We start from the raw sequence: 22888 nt of genomic DNA, 5'->3' as shown, positions 1-22888 counted from the left end.
CGCCCGCCGCGCGTTCCGAGCCCGCCCCCCGGCGCCGCCTCGCCCCGCGCGCCGCGGCCGCAGCTCCGACGTGTCTCGGCCATGGCGGGAGAGCCGCCCCGCGCCGCCCGGCAGCTCTTCCTGCTCGGCCTGGCCGCCGCCTACGCCGCCGCCTTCGCCTCGCTCTACGCCCAGCTGCCCGGTGGGTGCCCCGCTAGGCCCGGGGGAGGGGGGCTGTCCCTGCCCGGTTGCCAGCCTCCAGGCCGGGGGGGCTGGAGATCTCCCGGAAAGGCGGCCGGTCTCCAGGCTGCCTCTCAGGGGTTTATTCCCGTTCATTCATTATTTTCTTACGTTATTTATAGCCCAACTGCGGTGGCCAACTCCCGGTTGAGAAATTCCCAGAGATTTGGGGCTGCAGCCTGGGGAGGGAGGGAACTCAGTGGGGAATAATAATAATGCTGCGTTTATTTACTCCTCTTGTAGGCAGAGTAGTAATAACAACAGCAGCAACGAGAGCCGTGCACTTATATACCGCTCTTCTAGATAGATTAATGCACGTTTATATCACTCTTCTGTGATTGATAATAATAATAACAGCAACAACAACCCCAGTGTGCTTATAGACTGCTCTTCTAGACAGATTAATAATAATAATAATAGTGTTAATAACAACACTAGTGTGCTTCTGTATCGCCCTTCTGGACAGATTAGTGCCCCGCTCAGAGCTGTGAACCAAGGGAGTGTGTTTATCATGCCCACAATCCGGCTGGGGCTGAGAGGAAGGGCTCGCCCGAGGCCGCCTGCTGCGCTCCTGGCAGGAGCGGCGTTTGAACCAGCGGAGCGCAGAGTGACAGTCCAGCCCCTTAGGATCCACCCTCCAAAGCAGCCCCTTTCTCCAGGGGAACTGGCCTGGCTGGCCTGGAGATGGGTCGTAATGCTGGAGATCTCCAGGCTCCACTGAGAGGTTGGGCAACTTCCTGAGACTCAAAGCGGACTACGCAGTGAGCCAGTGCCCTGCGTTTCTAAGACATTTCAGTGAACAGCGTAGTAGGGTGTAGACATTAAAACCAACAGAAATCCAAGGTAGATTTGAAGAAATCCTCTCCCGAAGGGAATGGCTGCTCCGGAGGGTGGGCTCTGTGGCATTATAAGCTGCTGAGAGCCCTCCCCACCAACCCCCCCCTCTCTAGGCTCCACCCCCCCCCCAAATCTCCAGGAGTTTCCCTACTGGCATCTGGCAACCCTGGTTTATGGCTTTGGATGCAACATGGAAAGGCGATTTCTAGAGGATTTGGGAGCAGCAAAGAGCAGGGGGGCAGAATCCTGGGGAGAGGGCAGGTGGCACTTCCACGGCCCCAAGAACAGCATAGGCCGCAGGAGCCAAATGCGTCCCTTCTGCTTGTTTGGGCTGCCTGGGGCAGGGGTCTCGTCTTCAGGCCCCTGCTCTGGATCCAGGAGGGAGATCCTCTGATGTGCTTCCGTTTTTTCTGCCAGCATGATGGAACTTGAAGGGTCTGTTTTAGGCGGCTGTGCTGTGATTTATAAACCAGACGAGGCGCTCCCATTTGGCCCAGCTTCTGCCCTGGGACTGGATGTGCCATACCCCCGTGATCCACCTTGAGTCTCAGCAAGAATGGCAGGCCATGAATAAACCAGAATGGTATTAATTGCATGTGCCGGGGATTCCTTCTCCTCTTTCCTCACCCCGCTGCCGTCTCTCCCCTCAAGCACGTGGCAGTGGAACGCACGTCTCTAGCGACGCTGCCGTACTGCAAGTCCCCTGCCTTGGCGTGCGGGCCCACCGGAGAATCCAGGTTGGAGGTCTTTTGTCCCCCTCCCTTCAAGCTGTCATTGCTCCAGGTGTCGGGTTCCTGCCTGCGCGCTCCCTTTGTTTACGGCTGCTGTTCTCTCCTCCCGTTTCCCTTCTGCGTCCAGCAGGCCGCTCCCTCCAGCATTCTGGCAGGCCACCAAAACCCTCTTGTGGTTCTGCTATAGTCTTCTAGCTCAGGGCTCTGCTGAAAGGAAAGGGCCTTGGCCTGGGTGGACGTGGAGGTGGGTTTTTCCTGGCAAAGATTCTCTTTGCTTTTTCTCTTGAGAACGTACTTTCCGATCACAAGTTGGACTGTGGCTTCCACTTGTGGAGATTTACTGAATTACTATGTGTGCACCCTGCCTTTCTCCCTAATGGGGGCCCAAATGGGGGCCCATCATTCTTCTCACAACAACCCTGTGAGGTAGGTTAGGGTGAGAGTGTGTGACTGGTGTGAGGTCACCCTGTAGCTTCTGTGGCAGAGAAGGTGTTCAAACCCCGGCTCCCTGGATCCTAGTCCATGCTGGGTGGAGTCTGAAGAAGGGAGCTGTGACTCTCGAAAGTTTACACTCTGAAAATCTTGGTCTCTAAGATACCGCTGGACTCAAATCCTGCTACTCCGCACTCAGACTCACTGCATGGAGGACTGAGTTGTGGAATGAAGGCAGCAGAAATATCGTCCGGGCTGGCGGAGCGTGGCACCACATCAGTGTCTCAATGGGGTTGTTCTAGGGACGGGAACGGCCAGTGAGAAAAGTCAGAGTTGCTTAAAGATGCAGGAGCTGTAAGAAAAGTGTTGCTCGGTCACATCCTTCCAGTGTTTCCAGTCGGGTTCAGCTACGTGATGGGATTTTCAACTGTTGCTGTGAAACTCCACACCCAGAACTTTGGAGTGGCCGAGGGCTGTGGTTGAAGCGAAGGCCCCAGGCAGGGACACGTCCAGCTCCCAAAGCAGAAAGAGGAGGGGGGAGGCCAAGCCGTAGTCCTGGACTGAGCTGCCTGCCGGGGGCCCTGGCTGGCACAAACCTGGCGATCCTTTCTCTGCCAGAGTTGACAGCCACTGCTGAATAAACAACTTGACAGTGCCAAGTAACCCACTTGTTTCTGTTTTGAGGTTTATCCCACCACTCCCGTGGAGCTCCAGGTGGCATGTATGGCTTGCCCCCTTCCTACTCACCCTCAGTCCTCACAACACCCCTGGCTGGGTTGTGAGACAAGAGCTGCCCCAGAGTCACTTGCAGAGCTTCCCAGCAGGGTAGGGGTGTGAGCTTGAATCTCCTCCGCCCGAGCCCAGCACTCTGCCGGTCTCTCCCTTTCCGTACTAGCCGTAATCTTGTGAGGCTTGTCTGATGTGCGGGAGTGTGCTTGAGGCCCCAGTGTAAATAAATGCGTGGTTGAGTCGGGGCTGAAACTGAGGCCTGAAGCCAACACTTCCTCCGCTGAGCTGCGCACTGGTGTGTGTGGTCGGAGGGGGAAAGAACAGCCCAAGTCTTGCTAGGGAGGGGTGCCGTGTTCCCTTCTGGGGCTGGGAAGGAGAGAAACCTTCCCTGCTGGTGTCATGTCCCTGTCCTAATGTCATTTTCCTCTCTGTTTCAGGCCTTTACGGGAAGGATGGCATCCTACCCGCCCGCAAGATGCTCCGTGTCACTGGCAAAGGATTCTGGGAGCAGCTGCGGGATTCCCCGACCTTGCTGTGGCTCGGACCACGACTGGGGCTGGACACGGAGCAAGGCATGGAGCTGCTTTGCCTCCTGGGGGTGCTGCTCTCCTTCGGGGCCCTGATCCTGGAGCCCTTGCGCGACAGCCTCGTCTTCCTGGCTCTTTGGGCCCTCTACCTTTCTCTTTATCAGGTACAGCTCTGGGGAAGGGGCAGTGAGCCGGATGTGACCATGTTGGGGGGTAGCTGTTAGTAGAGGCATCGAGGCCCGGTTATAGTTGCATGGCAGATGGATTTGCAGCCTGTGGGCTCCCAGACACTCAAAGCAGGTCATATCCTAGCAAACGAGTGGGCAGAATCCTGCTGTCGAAAGCTGAGTCGTAAAACAACAGAATTTTTCCATCAGCACATCCAAAAGGTTTAATTGGCCCCAATGCAAGGAACGCAGCTGTTAGCCTCCTGGGTTGCATGGTGCCGGTGCTGATTTTTAAAGCCCTGTCCAGATTGAGAGAACATGCCCTCCGTGCACATGAAGTCCTTTTGGAGGGTCGTTTTAGGTGGGTAGCCATGTTGGCAGCTGCAGTAGAACAGCAGGATTTTGATCCAGTGGCAACTTAAGAGACCAACAAGATTTTCAGGGTGTAAGCTTTGGAGAGTCAGAGCTCCCTTCTTCAGGTATCTGAAGTGTCTGAAGAAGGGAGCTCTGACTCTCAAAAGCTTACACCTGTAAAATCTTGTTGGTCTCTAAGGTGCCAGTGGACGAAAATCCTGCTGTTTTTTTGGAGGGCTTTACCGGTTGGAGGTGAAAAGAGCAGAGCCTTTTTGGTAGCTGCACCATCTATGTAAATGCCTCGTGTTGTGCGGCCAATGGATTGTGCTGCCTCTGGCCCTCAGAAAACAATCGAAGGCCACCTTGTTCCGTCAGGGCTTGGAACAGGAAATCTCGGCCCCTTTTCCTGCTGTTAGGTATGATTTAGAAACTTTGCTTTTTAGCAAGTAGGTACCTGAATTCTGTTTGAAGGGATTCTATTTGAAGGTCGTACGCTGGGTAGCATTAGAACTCCCGCCATCATGAATTGCGTTCTGGTCCCTTTCGGTGGATTGATCGTGAGTTAAATAAACAGAAGAATACAGCGATGTGCTAAAACTTGTTCTGAGCCGAGAGAGAGAGAGGTTGAGTTCACCTTGTGGTTGCACTTGAAGTCTGTTTGATTTGCTTATTTACTTAAACTGTTCTGAATTTTCTAGAGGAGCGACAAAAGTTTTGCAAAGAATGGCAGTACAAAGAGAATCTAACATTTAGATTTTTTTTAAAAAAAGTTCCGTGATCTCAGACTCCAGCACCTCGAGTGGAAGGAAGCAGAAGGCACTCTGATTCTTGAAGGGCTAGAAGAGTGGGGGAGGTGGGAGCTGGTCAGCGTGGAAGTCCTGGAAAAGGCAGCTCGGGACCAGAAGAGGTAGAAGAGATTCCAAAGACAGGGGCGCCACTTTAAGGGACCCTGGGCCACCTACGAAGTACCCGAATAACCAGAATTCTGGCTAGGCCCCTCTTTCTCTCGGATCCAGTTGTAAATCACGTCACTTGCAATTGCCCTGTAGTATTTCCCTGTGCTCAGCTGGAAAAAAAAGGATTTCCGTGCCTTCCAGCTGCCTGGGAATGCTGCATCTCCAGCCCAGAAGGAAGTTGCTCGAGGGCACTGGAGCTTGGCAGTCGTCCTGACTCCTCCTTGCCTTTTAAGGCCACTGTGAAGCCAAGAGGGAGCTTGGCCCTGCCTCTCTCCGCTGCTAGACAAAGCTCTGACCTCAGTTTGGGGGGGAGCCACTCCTCTCGCCTCTTTTGGAAGCCCGCTGCTGCTGAGGTTGGCTGCTCTGAGCTTGTTCCACGTCTCAGTGCCTGAGAGAAGAACGGAGGGGAGAGACGGCAGCGGGCTGGGGCAGCCCCTCCATCCCGTGTGGTGAATTAGTCAGCCTGACCCTGTTGGAGGACCCTGTGCATTGTGGTGTGGCGATTGCAGAAGTGGAGGAGCCACGGCATAGCAGCCGACAAAGTGGGCTCCAGTCCACGGAAGCTTAGGCAGGAATGAAATGGGGCTAATCTTTAAAGTGCCCCCAGACTACAATGCACACTGGCTGCGGCAGACTTCTGCGGCCACTCCTCTGGGGTTACTGGCGTGAGTGAGGCTTTCTTCTGTCTTCTGATTGATAATCCAGATTACATAGGGTGGGGCGATGCTTTTCCCAGCGGAAGCGTGGGGCAGGCAGCTTTGGGTGGCCTGAAGAGAGCCAAGAAGTGGTCAAAGTGTTTGCATACCCTGTCATTTTGCAGGCTTTACACTAGCTTTGTAATGTTGGTCGGAATTATTGTTGCATTTCGAGGGGGGGGGGTAAAGCCTGAGAAAGGGACCGGCCAATGATCTTAGGACAGAGGCGAGGTTAAGACTGGACCTTTCCAGAACCTGTAAAGAGTCCAGTAGCACATTTAAGACTAAACAACTTTATTGTAGCATAAGCTTTTGAGAGCCACAGCGCTCTCTGTCAGATGCATCAACAGCTTTTGAGAACCACAGCTCTCTTTGTCAGATGCATCAACAGCTTTCGAGAGCCACAGCTCTCTTTGTCAGATGCATCGTCAGCTTTCGAGAACCACAGCTCTCTTTGTCAGATGCATCGTCAGCTTTCGAGAACCACAGCTCTCTTTGTCAGATGCATCAACTGCTGAACAGAGTCACACATCTATTACTCTGTACCTGTGTTGCTGTTTAGCAGTTCCACCTGGTTGCCACACCTGCCCGCTTCTCTCCGCAAGTTAGCATGGGGGCAAACTATAACAGCTTTGCAGTTGAGAGCTGACGTGCTCCAGGGATGGCATGTTTCTTTGCTGCCCACCCCCTTGATGCACTACAGGTAGCAAGATTGACTAGGGTTTGGACTCAGAGCCGTCAATATATAAAGAAGTGTAATCAGTGAATGCTTTGACTTCGATAACCCAGGCAAGCCCGATCTCGCCAGATCTCAGAAGCTAAGCAGGGTTGGCCTTGGTTAGTAATTGGATGGGAGACCTCCAATGGAGACCAGGATAGCAGAGGCAGGCCATGGCAAACCCCCTCTGTTAGTCTCTTGCCTTGAAAACCCCAGCAGGGGTCGCCGTAAGCCAGCTAGGACTTGAGGGCACTCTCCACCACCTCTAAGTGAATAAATAAATGAATCAAAAGAATGTTCAAGTATTTAAGGCTGAGCAAAGGAACAAAAACCAGATGAAAACTTGCAATCTCCACTCCCTGCACTTGGAACTTGTCCTGGAGGTTGTTTGACTAGGGCAGGCTAGCTTTGCTAAAAGCTGTAGTAGTTTAAAGTTCATCGTTACCTTAGATTTCTTGGTTGGGACTTCTCTCCATTGCCCCTTGCTGCATGGACCAGATGCGGAGTCCCTAGAGGCTAAGCCCTGCATGGGTTGTGCTTCCGAGTCCGTGCAGGGTGCAAGAGCATAAGAGAGCGGCTTCTTTTTGTTCAGAGTTTAAATTACTTCTGGGTTTTGGTCCTGCTTCAGCCAGAGTCATTCATGCAACCTGGGCTTGGAGCTGGGTGGCTCCTTCCTCCAAAGCCCCCCCCCCCCTTCTGCCAGTTACGACTGGTGCTGCAAGACTTCTGAGAACGCGCAGGGTGGACTGAAATAACTGAGGTCAGTTCTGGGGTGGAGGGTACTTCAGACACACCCGTTGACAGCAAACCACTTCTGAGGCCAGAAGGTCCCCCTGCATTATCCAGGTTGGACCCCAAAAGCCGAGGTAGCTGGCAAGAGAAAGGGGTGGGTTGAATGACCCGCGCTGATTTGTTCAGACTGTTTGCTTGCTGCTTTTCCCCTGGAAGGGGAGAGCTCAAAGAGGCTCGCCGATTAATGAAAAGCAAGTATGAATTAGTGCCGGGGGGGGGGGGGGAGTTGCTTCCCCACTCCGGCCTCTTGCCTTCTGCCAGCCCTGCTTGATGCGCTCTTTCTCCCCTCCCCAATTCTCGTTGCAGGTGGGGCAGGTCTTCCTCTACTTCCAGTGGTGAGTGCCGTGCATCCTACTGTTGCAGTAATATAGATTAAAGCACATTGCAGTAAGCACTACAGAACAGCACACGTGTGTTCTAGGTGGACTTCTCGACTTTGCATGAACTGTCTGTGTCTGTCTGTGTGTGTTCATCTTTGACAGCCAATTAAAAATAATGGACTCTATCTAGATTAAGTTGGTGATCTACCAACTTCACTCTGTCATTTCCCACAGATGTATAGTTTTGTTTTGGATATAACATCATCTTTGGCTAATTAAAAGGTTATACAATAGAAAATATGAACTTTGAATGGAGCATCAAACCAATCATTGCTTATGCTATCTCATAAAAAAGATCTTAGATATTTGCATAAGATAACCTATAAAACATGCAAGTTCAGATAGTATGTCAAAGTTCTGATTGGAAGAAATCTCATGAGGATCTAGGTGAGAATTTTACCATTGCTATGGGAGCCAGCTCAAGGTTGACTCAGCCTTCCATCCTTCCGAGGTCGGTAAAATGAGTGCCCAGTTTCCTGGGGGTAAAGTGTAGATGATTGGGGAAGGCAATGACAAACTACCCTCCCGCGCCCCGTAAAAAATCTGCCAAAAAACCGTCATGATGCGACATCCCCCCATGGGTCAATAACGACTCAGTGCTTGCACAGGGGGACTACCTTTATCATTTTTTAAAATGGGAGTCTTAATGCATTTCGTAGAAACTTTAATTGTTTTAAACTTAGAGTTGATTAGGAAATGTTCGCAAACCTAATTCTTTCTGCTTTTCTGTGTTCCATTTTTGTAGGATTTATATTAATGATAATACGTGTTTTGATATCTTGCTTCTTTAAAAAAACAGAGTGTAATTCCAATAAAAAGGAAATAAATAGACTCTAAATAGGTGTCTGTGTATTTTGATGAGAAAAGGCAAAGTGAAAAGGACCCTTATTAATAACGTACTGATAAGCAGAACTTGTTCAAAGAGCAGTCCTGTTTGACAGGTCTTGAACTAATTGATGGAAGCTGTGCCAGAAAAAAGATAACTCTTTTTTTTTGAGACGGAGGAAGTATGGTAAAGGCATGGATAAGAGTCCGTCACGCTCCCCCACGAGCCCCTCTGCGTGGCTGCAGGTTCTCCAGGATACTGAGAGAGAAGGGCCACCTGTGTGTCCAGCCATTCGCTCCTTCCCTTTCATTAAAAGAGCGTGATCCTAGTCCTCACAGTTGAATAGGACCGGTGGGTGGTGGCCAGTGGCATGTGGGGCTCAGCACTGGGGTGGCCCTTCAGTGCTCCCCGTGGCCGACAAGGGCTGAATGAGCTGTGGACAGTGTATTGTTTAAAACCAGGGTTTGGGGCGGGGCAGGGCAGGGCATCACACACAAAACGGGAGTCCTTCATGTGACTGTGCAGGCAGGGCAGGGTGCCTCCGCGTCTCCTGCTGCTTTGACCGGAGTCTTCTGCGCCCCTCCCTAACAGGGACAGCCTCCTGCTGGAGACGGGGTTCCTGGCAGTGCTGGTGGCCCCCTTCCACCTGCTGAAGTGGCGCTCGACGGCCTGGCGGGCACATGACGGGGTGACCTTCTGGCTGGTGCGCTGGCTGCTCTTCCGCCTCATGTTTGCCTCGGGGGTGGTCAAGCTGACCAGCCGCTGCCCCACTTGGTGGGGGCTCACAGGTGAGTGAGTGGGCGGTGGGGAGAGGAGAGGCCACGCTCCAAACTCGCAGGCCAGAGTGGTAAGGGGCGGAAACGGGCAGTGGATCCCTGTGAGGCATGGAGCGCCTTCGCGTTTGTGTTCCCTGGTGAGTGTGCAAAAGGCACATTGGTTTGGAGTCTTGGCAGAGCCATTGTGGAGGTGAAATGAACTGCATCTCTGTTAGCCTCTCCTGTCCCTCTAGGGTGGGCCACCTTTAAATGTTAGTTAATGGTCTGACAGCCGAAGCAGCAATAAGTCTTAGAGCTGGAACGGGTCTTTGGACCCGTTCTCTGCCGTCAAGTTCTCTGCCGTCAAGTCTCCTCCGACCTATGGCGACCCTATGCATGAAAGACCCCACAGACATCCTGTCATTAACAGACTTGCTCAGATCCTGCAAACTGGAAGAAGTAGCTTGTGGTTGAATCCGTCGTGCTCCAGGGTCTGTGTAGCTTCAGTGCTAGCCAAGCTTTTCCATCTGCCTAGCCGTTTGCATCCCTGGGATGGCAGCTTAGAAATGGGGTCTTCAGATTTCGCCCCGCATTTCACAGCCCAACCTGCCCTAAAGGCTCCTGGGCCGTCACCTCTTTATTCCACTCAGTTTCTTCCACGTTCCTTTCTTTCTCCTGCCAGCCCTGACCTACCACTACGAGACACAGTGCATTCCTACGCCAGCGGCGTGGTTCGTGCATCAGTTGCCCGTCTGGCTCCAGAAGCTGAGTGTGGTGGCCACTTACTTGATCGAGATAGCCGTCCCGCCCCTCTTCTTCGTGCCAGTCCGTCGCCTCCGACTGTTCGCCTTCTACTGCCAGGTATGCCTGCGCCCACCAAGTTGTCCTTGCCAATGTAGGTGCAGAAAAGAACGGTGCCAGTTGGCTTGCGTGCCGCAGAGTTCCAGTTGATGTTCCAGTGTTGGTGGGAGAATTTGTGTGAGGCGGAACACTCCCCCTTACCACAGCCACCGCCCAAACCATGCATCTTCTCACACACCCAGAGGGTTGTTCCTCGAGGCAACCTGGGTGGTGTCTGGGCTGCCTGCTTCCGGCCCAGCTTCCGTAGACATCTCTAACTTCACAGTACACTCAGAAGGCATTGCTGCATCTCTCTTGCAATAAGAACGCTACAAGGACACGCAGTTGGGCTTTCAGATTTCGACATTCACTGTCAATGAGTGCATCTGGCTTGCTTGCTGTATACTTGTGATTGCTCACTGTGGACTTGTGCTGGAAAGTAGAATTATCATAATATCAATAAACTTGCCATAAGAGCAAAGAACCGCAGACATAATTGGGCATTGGTTATTTGTTGATTTACAGAGCCCCGTGGCACAGAGTCATAAGCTGCAGTATTGCAGCCCAAGCTCTGCTCATGACCTGAGTTCAATCCCGGCGGAAGCCAGGTTCAGGTATCCGGCTCAAAGTTGACTCAGCCTTCCATCCGTCCGAGGTCGGTAAAATGAGTACCCAGTTTCCTGGGAGTAAAGTGTAGATGACTGGGGAAGGCAGTGGCAAATCACTCCATAACAAAAAGTCTGCCAAGAAAACATCGTGATGCGACATCCCACCATGGGTCAGTAATGACTCGGTGCTTGCACAGGGGACTACCTTTACCTATTTGTTGATTTAGCTCAAATAGGGTCTTAGAATTTAAAAAAATTGGTGGTGGTGTTGTCCACTCTTTGGGGCTATCTAATTCTTTTATTGGGAAAAAAGCGTGTTCTCAAGAATGGTATTAAAAGGGTGATCTGGCTGTAACGTCTGTCACCCCGTTGATCGCCAGAATTAATTGAGCTGATCAAACTGGCTAAGCAGGTATCCCCTTCCTCGATGGAAGAGGATGACCATCTGAGATAGAAGAATTGTACCATTCTTTCGTCAAGGGTATATGCTAACTGCATTCCAACCTCCAAACAAGTCGATGCCAGGCGGGCCCCCCTGGGGCCTGGGGCCTTTAGCAGATGTTTGTCACTAGAATGAAGAGTCCTCCGGGGTTCGTATGGGGAGAGGCGGTCCCGCAGATACGCCGGACCCAGTCCGCATAGGGCTTTATAGGTTAATACCAAAACCTTGAACCTTTTGCTAGACTTGATTTGGAAAACAAAAATAAAGGGCACCACAGAACTGGACTAAGCTGTAGAAAGATACAGGATCTTTCACAGCCACACTTAGCAGGCATTATATACTTAAAGTGCACTATAACGACTGGTAATTGTGGCCATGGAAGATCCTGTATCTTTCTACAGCCTAGACCCGATTAGGGGCCGTTGGCAATAAACCACCTTAGGAGATCCAGAGGAACAAACAGTCGAGTAAAGAAGGGAGCAGCTGGCTTCCGCCTCTTGTGGTGGGACTTCAGCTGAACGGTGCACCTGTGGGCCTTCCATGCTCCCAGTCTCCAGGCAAAAGGCTCCCAGGTAGCAGCCATTCGATGGGAAGGCCTTTCTGTTCCAGAGAGGATGCGGAGGGACCTTCGGCTAGGGTCCGTGCAGAATTTGGCCCCCATGTGCGTTTTCTCCTCCTCATTTCCAGGGAAATGAGTGTCACTTCTTTGAAAAATGCCTTTCAGGTCTTGCTGCAAGTCCTCATTATCCTCACAGGCAACTACAACTTCTTCAACCTGCTGACGATCACCCTGAGCTTCTGCCTGCTGGACGACGAGCACGTGGGGTTCTGGCTGGGCCGCAGCCGGAAGAAAGTGGGAGCTGGTGGGTGCCTGCGGGTGGCGGCACGGACTCCCTGGGCTGGGAGGGATGCTGGCGAGCTCTTTGTTTCTGTGTCTGTAAAACGGGAACCACGCTGGAAGCAGTGTGGTGTAGTGGTTAGGGTTGAGGGGGAGTTAGGTTCAAGCGGAGTTAGGTTCGAATCTCTGTATTACCCTGGGTGACCTTGGGCCAGTCATACAGTCTCAGCCTGACCTGCCTCACAGGGCTGTTGCTGGTGAAAGTGGAGAAGGGAGACTCGTGCGCGTTTCCTTGATCTCCTCTCGGGAATTAAGATACAAATATACTAGCTACCGTGATGGAGGGATTGCTACAGACCAGGATGGGGCCTCTGGATTGCCTGTGAGCAGGCAAGCTCAGTTGTTGTTGGGATTTTTATGAGAGCCTGCGAAGTGTTCAGAAACGCTTGGTGTCACCTTGCCTTAAATCCCTTCTGTTCCTAACGTGAATTTGCCTCCAGGGTTGTTCACCATCTCCATAGCTGCCCCTGAATCCTCCTTTCATTTCTAAGACCGTTACCTTGTGTAGTGTGTGTTTGTTTGTTTTTAATACACAAAATCCTAGTACAAAAGATTGGCCCTTGAGGGTGTGGCAGAGGCGTAGCCAGGACAGGTTGGGGTCTCTCAGGGGGCTCCCTTGCAAGGGGGGAAGGGGGCCTGGAAGCCCGGGGATTGCTTTTCTGCAAACCCCCTCCTAGGTCGGAGGTAGGAGATGCCCTGCCATGCCAGCGGAGTGGTGGCACACCTGGCTGTTTTGCTCAGCACCTGTGGGGGCGGACCTTGTCGGGAAAGGTGATGGGCTGGCCGCCTGCCATTCACCACCCCCGGAGCCAAGGGGAGGCAGGCTGCTCAGAGGCTGGGGCGGTATTGTGTGAGGAGCTTGGCCAGTTCTCGGGTCACCTCGTGCCTCCTGCTCTCTGCCCTGCAGCCTGGCCCCCTCGTCCCCTGGCCGTCCTGGCTGCGCTGACGGAACTGGGCACGTACAGCTTGCTGGTCTACTGGACCGCCTGTCACTTTGGACTGAGGATCAACTGGGAGAAGAAGCTCCTTGAATCTAAGACAGGTAACTTCTGGGGTGGGCTGAGGTGAGAGGCGCAGGTGTCTGGAGGCGCTGTCGCTCTGTTTGCGGTGACAGACGGGCCGGAGGTGGGGCTACCCCAAAGCGAGGTTGGGGGCAAAGTGCAATCCCAGCATGCCCTTTACTGCGGTTTTGGTGCAAAGTGGACGGGGGAGGGCCCAGTCTGTTTCCCAGTGCAATGCTGACCCCGGCAGTCTTGAGAGAATTGTAGCCAGTGGCAGAACTCCAGGCTTTGTCCAGTGGTTTCTGTCTCAGCAGGCTTCCACCGTGTGTCCAGAGCAAACGGAGCTTGGAAGGGGGTCAGAAAGTGCTCTGCTTTGCTGTTCTGATTCAAAGGCAAGGTCACACTGCAGCCGCCGCCGCCTCTGCCATTCTGACCCCTGGGCAGAAGGAAGCACGTGGGGACTCTCGCGTTCGACTCTGGAAAGCGGGTCAATGTATTGGCCTCACTTTTAAAGTTCCATCGCAAGACCTCTTATTTTAGCAGGTGTTGCTCGGAATTCAGGGTGGGGGGGAGGCAGGAGTTACTTCCCATGCACAGAACATGGACACAATCCATGCACAGACACAATTGGAAGAAGTCACAAACTCCCAAAGACATCCTATTATGTCGGTGTTAATTCTAAACCGGAGCTGAATCGCAATTCTGATATTTCTCCTGTTCAAGAAGCAGTTTGCTTTGAAAGAACAAGGAAAAGACAAATCAAGATGGGTAGCTGTGTTAGTCTGCCTGTAACAGTAGAAAAGAGCAAGAATCCAGTGGCATCTAGAAGACTAACACAATTTGTGGTAGGGTAGCAGCTTTCATGAGTCACTGTGCCTCACAAAAGCTCATACCCTACCACAGATTGTGTTCGTTTTCTAGGTGCTACTGGACTCTTGCTCTTCTCTACTGCTAAAGAAAAGACAGAATTAGTAGAACCATTTCTAGACAGAGTTAGAACACAAATGAACACGTGAGAGAGAGAGAGAGAGAGAGAGACTACCGAACGCTACCCTTTCACCCCAAGCATGTTGAGTCGACTCTTGGACGTGTCTTCCCAGCTTTCACGTACCACGAATTCATGCAGTGGCTGAAGATGGTGACGCTCCCCCTGGTCGGCCTCTGCCTCCTTTCCCTGCTTTGGGAGGTCCTTCTGTCTGCCTACAGGTAAGCGGCTGGCCCAGGCAGTTTGGTCTGACCCGTTTGGGCCATGCTCTTTCAGGGAGGCTGATCGTTCCTCCCAGACCTGGGGGGGAGGCTGTCCCTCTTGCTGAGGCTCCACACAGCCCTGCTGATCCCCCCACTCTCTTGGGGGTGCCTCCCCCCATTGACTAACAGGCCCTTTCTGTTCTTTCCCCCAGGTGTGCCTGTGTCCGAGGCTTTCTCTGGAAACTCTGGGGTACTCTCCAATGGGCTGTCTTCTCCACTGCAGCCTTGGGCATGTTTACTGTCAGCCTGGTGAGTCACTGAGGCTGCCAAATAGCAAAGAGTCCAGCAGCACCTTTAAGATGAACCAACTTTATTGTAACGTAAGCTTTCGAGAACCACAGCTCTCTTCGTCAGATGCATCGTCAGCTTTCGAGAACCACAGCTCTCTTCGTCAGATGCATCGTCAGCTTTTGAGAACCACAGCTCTCTTCGTCAGATGCATCGTCAGCTTTCGAGAACCACAGCTCTCTTCGTCAGATGCATCGTCAGCTTTCGAGAACCACAGCTCTCTTCGTCAGATGCATCGTCAGCTTTTGAGAACCACAGCTCTCTTCATCAGATGCATCTGACAAAGAGAGCTGTGGTTCTCGAAAGCTGACGATGCATTTGACGAAGAGAGCTGTGGTTCTCGAAAGCTTATGCTACAATAAAGTTGGTTAGTCTTAAAGGTGCTGCTGGACTCTTTACTATTTTGCAACTACAGACTAACATGGCTAACTCCTCTGGATCTATTTCCTTTTCTGGCTGTCCAGTGAGCTTTTTTCTTTCTTTCTGTACATGCCTGTGATCAGGGTTTGGGGCAGGGTGGCTGGTTGGATCCTCTCCCTCGCGCCCTGGCTGCTGCTTCTCAGGAGAGGTCTTACCTGTAAAGGGCTCTTTCTCTTCTCGTTGCTCCAGGTCCCTTTCACCTACGTAGAATACGAGTCCAATGGCAAGCTGTGGCCGAGCGTTCACCAGCTGTTCGGCGCCGTCGATCGCTACCAGCTGGCCAACTCTTACGGGCTGTTCCGGCGGATGACGGGGGTGGGCGGCCGGCCGGAGGTGGTGGTCGAAGGCAGCTACGATAAGGAAACGTGGACGGTAGAGGCCTCTTCTGAGCATTGGGGGTTGGGTCTCTTTCTTCACACGGCGGTTGCTTGTCAGGTTCGCGTATGGCAGGAGTAGCACGCTGGGTGCTGTACAGAATGTAAAAGCCACAAAGTGCGTCTGTGCCCAGGAATTGTCACAAATGGGGGAAGGTGGGGAAAGGATAAATGCAGAAAGGTGGTGCCACTTTGGGGCAGAGACGGGTGTTGTTCTAATTTTGTTTGTACCCTGTCTTTATCCCCAGTGGGGACCCAAAGCTGCTGACATTGGTCTCCTCTCCTCTCTGTTTTATCCTCACAACAACCCAGTGAGGTAGGTTAGGCTGAGAGAGAGTGGCTGGCCCAAAGTCACCCAGCCAGCGCCTATGGCAAAGTGGGCTTTTGTGTCTGTCTCTCCCCCACATCCTAGTCTGACACTCCCAACCATTACACCACACTGACTTGGGTGGTCCAGGAAAGTATCACAGCACCTCTAGGCCAAGCACGTGCCCTGTTACATCGTGAGAGTCATTCCCTGAAACAGCCATTTTACCTTTCTCATGAAGCCTGTGTGATCATCATCATCATCACAACAACAAATTTATATACCGCCCTTCAGGACAACTTAACGCCCACTCAGAGTGGTTTACAAAGTATGTTGTTATTGATGGTTGTTGTGGGTTTTCCGGGCTGTATTGCCGTGGTCTTGGCATTGTAGTTCCTGACATTTCGCCAGCAGCTGTGGCTGGCATCTTCGTGGAAGATGCCAGCCACAGCTGCTGGCGAAACGTCAGGAACTACAATGCCAAGACCACGGCAATACAGCCCGGAAAACCCACAACAACCATCGTTCTCCGGCCGTGAAAGCCTTCGACAATACATCTATGTTGTTGTTATCCCCACAACAATAATCACCCTGTGAGGTGGGTGGGGCTGAGAGAGCTCTGAGAGAGCTGTGACTGACCCAAGATCTCCCAGCTGGCTTCAAGCGGAGGAGTGGGGAATCAAACCCGGCTCTCCAGATTAGAGTCCTGCCGCTTTTAACTACTACACCAAACTGCGACATCTTTGCAATAGTTTTTAAAGTTGCGTCCATAGTCTGGGGAGGGGGGGGGGGTAGAAATATGCACCTGACTAGGAGTTGAAAATAGGAGGGCTGGTAGAGAAAGCCAAGGGGGTTGATTGCAGGAACCTCCGAAATTGAGTGGCAGAGGGACAGAGGCAAGGCAGTGGTGTGCCAGGGTGGACATTTAAATGAGATGCTTTGAATTGACCAAAGAAAAGTGCAGCAGCAGCAGGATAAGGTGTCTGCAACAGAAGCAGCTGGGGGGGGGGTCCCTCTTGAAGAGGCCTGTTGCTCGCAGTCCCTCCAGCCTATAAACCACCTCCCCTTACTGTGCTGCAACAGCCCTGCGAAGCCATTAATGCATGCAAATCGGGTCCTTCCTTTGCAACAGAATGTTTTATCTGTGCCTCATTAAAGCTTCCACACTGTCCAGTGCTGAGATTTATATCCAAATTCTGAACAGCTCCAAAGGATGAGATGATGATGAGACCTGAAAATATCTCTCTCTCTCTTTGAAGAACCGGTTACTTAGTACAAATAATTTGTATGGCTTCTCCTTGTTTTAACTCTTTCCAGCAAGGCATACAGAGTCTTCTCTTCGAGTTTAATGTTTACTGTTTATTGGAAAAAAACTCTAATCTTTTTAAGTAAGCAAGATACTAAAATATAAAGGATTATTAAAGTAAAGCCGGTAAGTAATGACCAAGTACATGCAACATCTCTCAAATAAATCGTAAGATTGATTTAAAATCAGATCTTCTATGAAATGCATAGACTTTTCAATAAGCACACTTACCACTATATTTCTCACCTAGATCTTAATAAGATTTCCTTTGTCAAACCCCCAATCTCCTATCTGGGTTTTTATCTTTTATACTATAGCGTGTACTATAAATAGAAACATCTAAAATCTTTCACACCTGACAACAATATAAAAATATGATTGGTTTTAGATATTGCTGATTCTTTGGATTTTCAGTCATGTGACATTCTTCTAAGCCAGAAATGATGCAGGTGCAACATAAATTTTATAAATCATTGGAAGGTGATAAGAAAGTGAGCAGATCATAATTGATCCATTCTAGCAATTAAAGAACCATTCATCTGCTACTGTCCATTCCTTTTAATTGGTTGTCAAAGATCAAAGGAAAAGCTGATGACAAACTACATTAAAGTTAGCTCAAGATGGGTAGCCGTGTTAGTCTGTCTGTAGCAGTAGAAAAGAGCACGAGTCCAGGAACACTGGACTCTTGAAAGCTCCTACCCTACCACCAATTTTGTTAGTCTTATAGGTGCTACCGGACTCCTGCTCTTTTCATTAAAGTTCATGCACAGTTCACTACAATGCACGTGTATAACTGGAGTATATTGTGATCTAATCCATATTCCCGTTGCACTTCCCCACAGGAGATCGAGTTCATGTACAAACCGGGTAACATCAGCACTGCCCCGCCTGTGGTGGTGCCTCACCAACCCCGGCTCGACTGGCAGATGTGGTTTGCCGCTCTGGGCCACCATACACACAGCCCCTGGTTCACCAGTTTTGTCTATCGCCTCCTGCAGGGCAAGAAGGAAGGTGAGTGTGGGGGGGGGCGTGTCTCCCCTGCCTCCTTGCTCTTGGAAGTGCCTCTCTGCATTTGACAAGTGGAGGGAAGGGGCGTGGCTCCGTGGCAGACCTCCACCTTGGAATGCAGAAGATTTCACTAGTGAGCTCATTTTCCAGCTGAACACATCTATAGGAAGGGCCTTTCTCTGCCAGAGCTCTGCTGCCAGTTGTTGGAGATGGTGCTGAGCTAGATGCACCAATAAGAGCTTTGTGTGGGCAGCAGAAGGCAAGTGGGGTGCCATAGTCTCCCCGCACGCACACACCCCGCTGCATTCAGCTTGTTTAACACGGTTGCTCGGCACCCTGGGAAACCCCGTTCCTGCAGCCAAATAGCAATTGGTTGCTGGCTGTTATGCATATCGGAATGGAGGGGAGGAGGGGAGGCAGCTGGGAATTTCCTGCATTGTGCAGAGGGTTGGACTAGATGACCCTTGGGCTCCTTTTTCTGCTCTGTGTTTCTATGTGGAGCAGGACAGATTCTTTGGTCCCAGACTCTGCTCCAAGAAGCCTCGACTTCTGTGCTCAGAATGAATGGTGTGGGTTTGTTTTGCATCCCGGTTCTGAATTCATTGTTGGGCCTCAGTTCTTGCGGGGTGAGAAGGCTGCGAGTGGTGACCAAACAGGGCAGGGTCTTCTTTGCCGCAGCGTGCAGCCACAGAGGGGCTGGCCCAGGATCCTGTCCAGCTTTATAGAGATAGCGGGAAGCTCATCTGGGCTTGTAGGCGGTCCCCTCTTTGACGTTGCGGGGACTTTGCCCTCCAGTCGTGCGTGGCTTCATTATTGCTCCTGAAACGATTACTGTTAATGATCTGTAAGTTACCAGCTCACACTCCAGAAGTTTCGTTTGAGTTGCTTCACAGCATTAAACAGAATTTCAAAAGCTAGGCCTAAAGTGTCTATCATCGCAGGCTTGCCCTGTGTAAGATGGTGTGCAGTTGTGAAGGAAGGGGCTGTAGGCCCAGAGAGGGACGGTAACGGAGGACGCACGAATCTCACCTTCAGGACGCTTTGCAGGGAAGCTTCCCATTGGAATCATGGGGGGGGGGGAGTGGCTGGCACGCTCTTCCTGTTGTCGAACTGCCCTCTAGGTTCCTTGGGCCCCCGGCAGCCCTGGCCTCCGTTTCCCTGCAGCTGCCCAAACCTCTGAGCTTCCGCTTTCCTTCCTTTGGACACTGCTCCCAAGTCACCAGCCCCTGTTGATAACACCAGCTCTGCTTGGATTTGTCGTTTTCCAGGGTCTCAGGCTTTCCAGGCTCTGCCCCCTTGCGATGCTGGGAACGAACCTGGGACCCTCGGTAGGCAAAGCGGAACCTCAGCCCCTGAGCTGCGGGTGTTCTTTCCCTGGGGGACAGCAGCAGCATCTGTCCCAAAGCCTTCAGAAAGCAAGGCTGCCATGGCTGCACCTCCTCCGGAGACCATAGGAACCTCTCCCAGATCTGATCAGCTTACCTTGGGTTCTCCCCTCCCCTGTTTCCCATTAACCAGGACGTGGCTCAAGTGATGAATGTGTTGAAGTGAAAAGTGGGAAGAATTGGGAGAAAAGGGGGGCCAGCTGAATAGTAAAAAGAGACTCCGGCCTCTTCTCCTGGTCTGGTGCTTGGGGCTTTTAAAAGTCCCTCCTGGGCAGAAGCGCCCTTCAAGGGGTGCAGCCATTTGTGCTCTAGAGGGAAAGATTCACCACCAGTTTCAGGTGGGGATACGGAGCACAGGGGAGGCAATGCAAGCCTGTGTCGCTGGGAGTGAGCCGCCGGTACACTTTTTCTGGGAGAAAGGGGGTAGCCTCGAGAGACCCCTCCCTCCCCTGCCATGGGGCAACTCAGCCCCAGACTTTTTGTCTCTCCTTGGGAACCGCCCTGTTGCTAGTGCAGGACTGGGCAGCAGCATGTGGGCTCCTTCCTTCTTTCCTTCCGGGCCTGGTTCTGGTCCGTCGGGGCTGATCGGCCTCCCCTTCTCCCTGCAGTGATCCATCTGGTACAAGTGGATGACTCCAAATACCCTTTCCGCTCCCGGCCTCCTACTTACATCCGGGCCCAGCTGTACAAATACTGGTTCACGGCAAGCGCAGAAGGCGGGTGAGTGAGGTGGCAGGAGACGGAGGAAGGGGGGCATTTCGCTGGGAGGAGCCAGTGCAGGGAAGCCCTGTGTTCCAGATTGTACGACGCCCGCCTGCCCAGTCATGCTTCATGATGTAACTGGACGAGGGGAAGCACTTGGGGAAATCCTGGTGTGCCGCCCCCCCCCCATCCTGCTGTTCTTTCCCGGGGTGGAGCAAAGTGCTCAGTGGGAGAGGCAGACTGCTGCCCACGGGGACCTCTCGTCTCAGGTGCTGCTCCCTCTCTCCCTCCAGGCCTCTTCCTCAAAAATGGTGGCGCCGGCAACACGTGGAGGAGTTCTACCCCACCGTCTTCCTGGGCGACAGACAGTTAGATGCCTTCCTGGCCCAGTATGGGCTTAAGGTGAGAGAGCAGCAGGGGAGGCAAAGGCCAGGGGTAAAGAACCCCAGAGGGTTGGGGGGACACCATCCGAGAGCAGAAGGGGAGGATGACCCGGGGGGGAGCGGCACGCGGAGATGAGTTGGGAGGGAAGAGAGTGTGAGTATGAGGGGGCTTCTTCTTTTCCCAGCAATAGGCGGGGGGGGTGATCTTCCAGCTTCCGTGATGAGCACCGACTTCAGTCCAAGGTGAAATTGGTTCACCGCAAGCTGCCTCGGCTTGCACCAGCATCCCTAATGGGACAGCGGAGGGAGTGGGGGAGAGATGGGGGTGACGTGGCAGTGCAGGCCCTGGTGTGGTGTCATCGGTCAAGTCTGAGAGTTGGAAAGGGCCTTTGAGGGCCTCCAGTCTGTTCCTCCCCCCCCACACACACACACACTCTCCATGCAAGATCCCCAGCGCGCTTGGCCCCTTCATTGATCCTCTGCTTGAAGATCTCCAATGAGGGAGAGCCCGCTGTCTCTCTGGGTCGCTGGTTGCCTTGCGGAATTGTTCTTGGCATTGGGACGTTTCTCCTTCTGTTCAAGCAAAATGTGCTGTGATGATTCTGTGACCCAGTCTGAGTGTGCCCAGGTTGGGAGAGGCAGGGCAGGATGGGACGAGCCGGTGCTTGGCTCTCGGGGTCCTTCCTTACATGCCCAGGGGCCAGGAAGGAGTTTCCCTCTAGGCCAGACTGGCCAGGGATCCTGGAGGATTTTTGCCTTCCTCTGGGCATAGAGCAGGGGCCGCGGGGGGAGGGGGGTGGGGAGATAGCTGTGGATTTCCTGCATTGTGCAGCGGAGTTGGACTGGATGAACTTGCGCTCGCTCCAGCGCTGTGTTTCTCTGTTCACTACCCCATAGCTTAACGAAGTAGTTCCAGCACGTTCCCCCTTTCTCGAGCAGGAACCCCCCCCCCCCCAGCTCTTTAACCCCAGTGCCTTCCGCATCTTGTCCCCTCCTTTGCAGGACAAGGCCCCCCCGAAGCGGCCATCGGACTCCTTTCTGCCTACTGCCCTCCGGCTGGTGCGAGGGCACGCCCACCCTTACACCAGCCCTGCCCTGATCTGGTCCCTCTACCTCACCGCAGCCGTCCTTTGCCTCCTGCGGGGCGTGAGGGGCTGGCTGCCAGGGGGCAGCCTTGCCAGCGGGAAGCAGAAAAGCAACAAGCGGCCGGAAGCGGCAGCCGATGGCGGCGGCGGAGGGGACCCGGCCGGCAGGGAGAAGAACGGGCAGTTGAAGAAGGAAGCGGCAGAGAAGGCCAAGGGGCTGACGGAGCCCCCCGCCGATGGGCTTCGGAGCGTCAAGAAGAGGAAGTAGCTGCCGCTGGGCTGCGTCCCCGCTGACTGACTGACTGACTCCCCTCCGGATGCGGTTTTGGTTTCTGCTGCTCCTGGACTGGCTTTTGTCCTGGGACTCCGAGGGCGACAGCTGCCGCAGCATGGCACATGGAATAACTTGTTTGTGGGTGGGGGTCCTTTTGTCCCCCCCCACCCTCTCTTCTTTTTGCCAGGCCCCCTGCTTTGCAGGCAAGAGGGGAGCTTTGTGGGTGATGAGCGCCAACTTCAGTCCAATGTGAAATTTGCTCACAGCAAGAAACCTGGAGGAAACGCTCACGCTTCTTTTCTTTTTTTTTCCTGTGCACCTTTCCTTGCTATGTCCTGCAGTGCTGAATGAGAAGCATCTGGGGAGGCCAGCCTCCCCCCCCCGCCCGTGGTTGAAAAGGGCGTGGCAGATCCCCTTTGCCTCCCCGCCCTTCCTCTGCCACCCTCAGGCTGCCAACTCCTCCTCCTCATCCCCCCCCCGTTTGCTATTGCCTTGATCTCTTGTGCCTCTGGGCCTGAAGGAGGGGGCGGGATTCGTTGCCATGTTGTGCTGCAGCTGAAGGGGGGCAGGCACTGACCTGGTGGGGCCCAATCTGGCTCGGCCCCGAGGGAAGCAGAGCTGTACTTCTCGCACCAAGGACCACAAATTATAGTTTTCTAAATAAAGCCTTGACATTCCAGTTGTCCAAGAGTGTTCGACTTTTGGGAAGGGGGGCTGCGGAGATATCGGCACAGGTCCTCTCCCCCAGCACACACCCCTAAGGAAGGGGGGAAGCGAGGTTACAGCGGAAGTGTATGTGCTGGTGGACACACCCAGCTGGGGCGCACGAAATTGCGGGGAGGTTGAGGATGCTGCGCTGCCCAGTACGGTGGAAACTCCCTCCTCTTCGGCATCCACCCAACCAGCCGTGCTAACTATTGAAACTGCAAGGAAGAGAGAACAGCCAGGAGTTTCAGGGTCCCGGAGCCCCCTCTTCTTTCCTTCCTGAGATGGCTGCTTTGAAAGCGAGCCGGTTCGAATCCCACTGCCGCCGTGAGCTCAGCAGGGGTCCTTGGGTGAGCCCCTCCTCTCAGCCCTGGATTGTGGAGATAACAACAACACTGGCTTTGTTCACTGCTCCAATCAGGGTGCTAGTCTGTCTAGAAGAGCGTTATATACAGCAAGCGCAGTTGTTGTTATGCTAGAGTGTCCCCTGCACCTG

The 22888-nt window shown here is 53.0% G+C and overlaps 1 protein-coding gene across 1 annotated transcript; it reads left to right on the top strand.

The window, feature by feature from the left end:
• The first annotated feature begins 58 nt into the window (after positions 1-58).
• LMF2 (lipase maturation factor 2) lies at positions 59-22366 on the top strand. The gene is made up of 14 exons (XM_054988670.1): positions 59-181; positions 3386-3639; positions 7464-7492; positions 8955-9151; positions 9801-9979; positions 11733-11871; positions 12814-12948; positions 14008-14113; positions 14308-14404; positions 15053-15235; positions 17693-17861; positions 19852-19963; positions 20239-20347; positions 21331-22366. The coding sequence occupies exons 1-14, from the start codon at positions 82-84 to the stop codon at positions 21679-21681; spliced, it is 2160 nt and encodes a 719-aa protein (XP_054844645.1). The 5' UTR covers positions 59-81; the 3' UTR covers positions 21682-22366.
• The last annotated feature ends 522 nt before the right edge of the window (positions 22367-22888 follow it).

The sequence above is a fragment of the Eublepharis macularius genome, chromosome 9 (assembly GCF_028583425.1).
Source record: "Eublepharis macularius isolate TG4126 chromosome 9, MPM_Emac_v1.0, whole genome shotgun sequence".
In the NCBI taxonomy this organism is placed as follows: domain Eukaryota; kingdom Metazoa; phylum Chordata; class Lepidosauria; order Squamata; family Eublepharidae; genus Eublepharis; species Eublepharis macularius.
Note: the sequence above shows the minus strand (reverse complement) of the source record. Positions and strands in the feature narration are given on the sequence as shown.